We start from the raw sequence: 5,330 nt of genomic DNA, 5'->3' as shown, positions 1-5,330 counted from the left end.
GGTAGAGCGCTAGCCTTGAGCTGAAGAGCTGAGGGACAGTGCCCAGGCCCAGAGTTCAGGCCCCACGACCGGACTCCCAAAAAAATATATTTGCTAACTGGATACTTTGGTTCTCCTTCCACATGTTTGCATATACACACACATATGTGTTTATATTTATGCTTATATATGCATATATATATATATATATATATATTCTTAATGCTCCCTGACCCTTCTGGTTACTCCTATAGGTACATATGTGAATAGAAACTGTATAAAAGCAAAAAGACTTCTTGAGAGACAGTGTATTAACTGTAATGAAGACCAACCACTACATGTTATTTTGGCAAGACAATGCATTCTAAAGTGCCCTTGTCATTTATTACAGGCTTATTTCTAACCTCACACACATTATATAGAAAGTATATGTATTTTTGGGCTGGGAAGATGGCTCAGTGGTAGAGCGCTTGCCTTGCATGCATGAAGCCCTGGGTTCGATTCCTCAGCACCACATAAGCAAAAAGAAAAAAGCCGGAAATGGCACTGTGGCTCAAGTGATAGAGCACCACTTGAGCTGAAGAGCTGAGGGACAGCGCCCAGGCCCAGAGTTCAGGCCCCATGACCGGACCCAAAAAATGTATTTTTATATCCAACCCACAGACAATAAGTAGCATTTTTAATCTCAAATCTATTATAATCAAAATTAAACTGCTTCTGGAAAGAACTAAGACTAAAAAGAGAAAACCATTTAGTAATATGAGAGCCCTACCTGTTAAGTGTTATAAAATATGATCAAAATGCATGAATTTTTAGATATCACAGCATCCATATTTTTCCCCAGCATGTATGGATTAAATCAGAATATAATTCTAATTTAGCGCACAGAAATGTAATATATGAAGCCAGGTGCTGGTGTCTCACACATGTAATCATAGTACTCAAGAGGCTGAGATCTGAGGATTGCAGTTCAAAGCCAGCCCAGGCAAGAAAGTCTATGAGACAATTAACCACCCCAAAGTGGAGTGTGGCTCAAAGTGGTAGAGCACTAGCATGGGGCATAAAGAGCTCAGGAAGCACCTAGGCCCTGAGTTCAAGCCCCATGACCGAAGGGGGAAAAAAGAGAGAATCCAGAGCTGGATACCAGTGGCTCCTGCTTGTAATCCTAGCTACTCGGAAGGCTGAAATCTGAGAATCACTGTTCAAAGTCATCCTGGGCTGTAAAGTCTTTGAGATGGTACGTTCAAATAACCACCAAAAAGCTAGGAGAGCTCCAGCTCAACTGATACAGCACTAGCCTTGAGCAAAAAAGCTATGGGACAGCGCATATATACATATATATATATATATATATATATATATATATACATATATATATATATACACACACATATTTGTACCCAACAAATACATCTTTGTTCCCCGCATAAGTTCCAATTTTTTTCATACCAATTCTTCTTAGAATTAAGGAGTCTAAGACCAGAGTAAGTGGAAAGAAAGGATTCAAAAGAAATGTTTTATCCAGGACCCCAAAGAAGGGTGTGTTATCTATCACTAAGTCTTACAGTATTGTTTCCGGATCAGCTGCATTATTGCACCTAACTGCATTGGTAAATCCCAAATATACATGGATCATCTTTAATCACCTTAGTCACCTGGCCCTTGCTTAGTAAAATGGCACTGGCTATTCCAATATCAAGCCAAGTTTTACTTAGTCAAAACCATGACATTTGCACTGATTAGTGCCTGTACATCTTTAAGTGTCCAAGCTTAATGGTGAAGCCATTACTCTATCTCATGTTCCCAGTTAGAGTGGAGAAGTTTCTGCCTCTACTGCTATTGTTAGCATTAATGTGGTAGGTAAGGTGAAGACTGCAATCCTGGCTCCATAATTTACTGACTCTGTAATGAGTGACTAAATTCACTGTACTAACTTTTCTTTCTTCTGTAAAAGGGGAAAAATAACAATCTACAGTACAGAACTGCACTGCTATGAGGATCAAAGGAGAAATATACCAAAGCTATCAGAGTATTTGCTAGTGCATTCGAAGTGCTCAACAAATAGTAGCTTCATTATTCTTACAGCACTGAACTAAAGCTTCACAATCCCCATCATCTGGTACTATATAATATTAAAGAAAAAAAAACTAGTCACTTTATACAGTGATTCTGTTCATCTATTTCCTTTTTAAAATGGACAGTACTCTAAGAATATTTTATTTACCAAATCGAATTTATTTTTAAACCAATTTTTTAAAATTTATTTCTTTCAGTTCCAATCACAAGATGATGAGTACATCACTGTAAGTGAGAATCCACATTCTAAAAAGGTCAAGAATAACAAAGAACAAAAATTATCTGGGATTTCTGTTCACAGAATGACTGCCCAAGCTTTAGGCCCTTTTACTCTCTTTATATTTTACAAGAACCACATGACTTACTGCTAGAGAATTTAAACAGCAAACATAAAGAAATTATATTCACTTTTGCTCCAAAAAAAGAATCAAAATGATTTAAAATGTTAAAATATAGACAATTTGTAAGTTCAAGAGATTTTAACATTACATAGATTTATTATAAAAATAACAGACATTGATCACCAACAGGTATATTCAATAGTATCAAAAGCACAAAATTTTCAAATCCTCTTTCAGCATTTTCCAATGCAGACTTTTAAAATAGAAATTAATCAAGTAACCCATGTCTAACATCGCAAGGAGAAATCCATTGAAGGTGAAAATTGCAATTAGAAAAAAAAATTCTTAGAAAGTCAGCATTTCATCCTTTATTCACTTTTAAATATATAATCCAAGTGGCTATCCTAAGCCAAATTTAAGAATTATGCCTACAAATCACTCCTGAAATTTTCTGAAGCAAATCACCAAGACAATTGAAGACAACTACAATGGGAACAGGAGGTTTTTCCCTAAGGCATCTGAGAAAGGCAATATCCAAAGGAAAGGATGACTACCACCTCCTTTACACTTTGATAAAATGCCTAAGAACTTTCAAGAATCAAATCCAGAAGTCTGATGTGAGGTCAAAGTTGTCTTAATGACAGGAAAGCCAACAGATGCCAGATGACTAAAGTTGTCAAAATATTTCTATGCCAACCGTAATTCCAAAAGCACAGAAGGTCCAGGTTGAAAAGCTGAATATATAATTGCTATAACACTGGTGATAATAGTAATAAACAATATTACACACTGTATCAAGAACCTAGTCTGTCCTCCTCAACATTTAATCTAATCATTCGGTAACATTTCTGAATAATGAAAGTAACATGGATTCCCAAAGAGCTATCTACATCTAAAAATAAGGTCTAAGTGTGTGTAGAGTTGATGTTCTTTTTACTGTAAGCCCAATCCGCTTCTTTTATATTTAAAAATAAATACACACACAGATCTGAATAAATACACACACAGATCTGGTTCCAAAGATCTAATAGACTCTGTTCGATGGCGTTAAAATATTATTTTTATTCCTTGCATTACCTCACAGCTAAAAATGTCAAGATACCACACCCAATATGTCTTTTTCTCCCCCTCAATGGAGAGAGGTGGGGTAGGGTCTATGAAACTACCCAAAAACACTAAAGGTGATTTTGCTGGCAAGTCCTAGGTCAGGGATCCGCTCCAGGGCGATCCGAGGGGACCGTCGCGAAGGACGAGCGCAGGCCTGGGCCTTTGCGGGCTCCCCTCCCTCGCCACCCACTGGGACAGCGCCTGGGCCTCGCCACCCGGGGCTACTCACCAGTCACGGCGCTGACCATCAGGACGGCCCATAGTAGCCAGGGCACCGGCCAAGGCCGCTGCAGCGAGGAAGTCATCCCTAGGCCAGCCAAGAAGCACGACGACGAATGAAGAAAAAAAAAATATATATATATATATATAATATGTGAAAAGTAAATACGGGCGGAGAAATCCAGCCAGGAGGCTGCTCTTCCCTTTCGTCTGATTTATCCTGCCCGTATTACAATGCAGTTTGGAAGGACAAATGGCAGATGAGAGGACCTAGCTGCAGAGCTCTCATTCCGCAGCAGACCTTCCCTTCATTGCGTTCCCTCGCGGCTGGAGGGGTTCATTCGCCTAGGATAGGGTGCCTCGGCCCCCCGTTCTGTGAAGTGAAGGCATGTCCGTGGGGGGGGGGGGGGAGAAGCAAGGGAGCTCACACGAAATCCCTGCACTTATTTCCTCGGAGTTTCACGATATCAAAAAAATATCCAGGTCTGGGAGAAAACATATCCAAGGTGCAGGGGGTGGGGGTGAGCGGCGAGGATTCGATTGGGGAGGCGTGGGAAGGAAGGGGGGAGATGGAGGGAGGGACTGGCGAGGATCAGAACAAATTCCCGACTGCCGGGAAGGGTGAAGCCGGGCTGGCGGCGGCGGCGGCGGCGCCCGGCGGTCGGAGGCGCATCGCCCGCGGCACGGGGAGTGCAGGATTCCTTTTAAAGTTCCGTTTCGGGGCGCCCTTCACTCCGATTTCGACGTCCACAAATGCTCTCCTTCGACTGGACGCGGAAAGGTGCCTGGCTCCATGGGCGAGCGCACAGCCTCACGCCTCCGTGGAACAATCGCGCCAGGGTCCGGCCGGCCCGGCCACGGGGCGGCGGGGGACGGGAGGGGTGGGGCGAGGGGGTCGGCGGACAGGCCCCGGGCCCCGGGCCCCCAAGCCGGGAGGTGCGGGGCTGCCGCGCCTCGCTCTCCCGACTTCGCTGCGGCGGCTGCCTCGCGCTCGGTTAGTCCGGCCGCTCGATTCTGCTCGAGATAAATCCCACCGTGAAATCCTCGTCCTCTGTCGTCAGTGGCTCCGGCGAGCGAATCGCAGTCCCCCCACTTTCCCCGCGGGGAAGCCGCCGCCGCCGCCACCGCCGCCGCCGCCGCCTGCTTCTCCCGCAGCTCAGGGCTCCGGGCGGAGCTCGGGCGGCGCAGGCCGAAGGCGGGGGGCGGCGGGAGGGCGGATGTAGGTGGCCCGGGAAAAGGGGGGTGGGGTGGGCAGCCGAGCCTGCCAGACACCCCGCGCCCCTCTGGGAAGCACTCCAGCGACTCTGAGCAGACCAGACACAAAGGGGGGAGTCGCCTCAGCTGCCAGTCTGCGGCGCTCCCGGTCACCGGAGTCGCCCCGCCTCCGCCGCCGCCTCCTCAGTCTCCGGCTCTTCCCGGCCCAGTCTGTCTCGGGCCTGTGGTGCGGCGGCGGCGGCGGCGGCGGCGGCGGCAGCAAGCGTCACGGCGGCGGCGGCGGCGGCGGCAGCAGCAGCGGCGGCGCGAACGAGGCGCACTGCGCCTGCGCGCTCCCTACCCCTCCCGGCCCCGCCCATCGCTCGGGGGCGGAGGGTGGGGGGGAACTGGCTG

General features: G+C 46.4%; 1 protein-coding gene across 1 annotated transcript in view; it reads right to left on the bottom strand.

Moving 5' to 3' along the window:
• The window catches only part of Bmpr2 (bone morphogenetic protein receptor, type II (serine/threonine kinase)), a 180,866-nt gene extending 177,058 nt beyond the window's left edge, over nt 1-3,808 (bottom strand). The window contains exon 1 of the mRNA XM_013015611.1: nt 3,733-3,808. Coding sequence (XP_012871065.1) covers nt 3,733-3,808 — 76 coding nt within the window. The remainder of the gene's footprint in view (nt 1-3,732) is intronic.
• Between the last annotated feature and the right edge of the window lie 1,522 nt (nt 3,809-5,330).

This window comes from Dipodomys ordii, unplaced genomic scaffold, assembly GCF_000151885.1.
Source record: "Dipodomys ordii isolate 6190 unplaced genomic scaffold, Dord_2.0 Scaffold1, whole genome shotgun sequence".
NCBI lineage: Eukaryota > Metazoa > Chordata > Mammalia > Rodentia > Heteromyidae > Dipodomys > Dipodomys ordii.
This window is presented reverse-complemented; position numbering and strand designations above follow the sequence as displayed.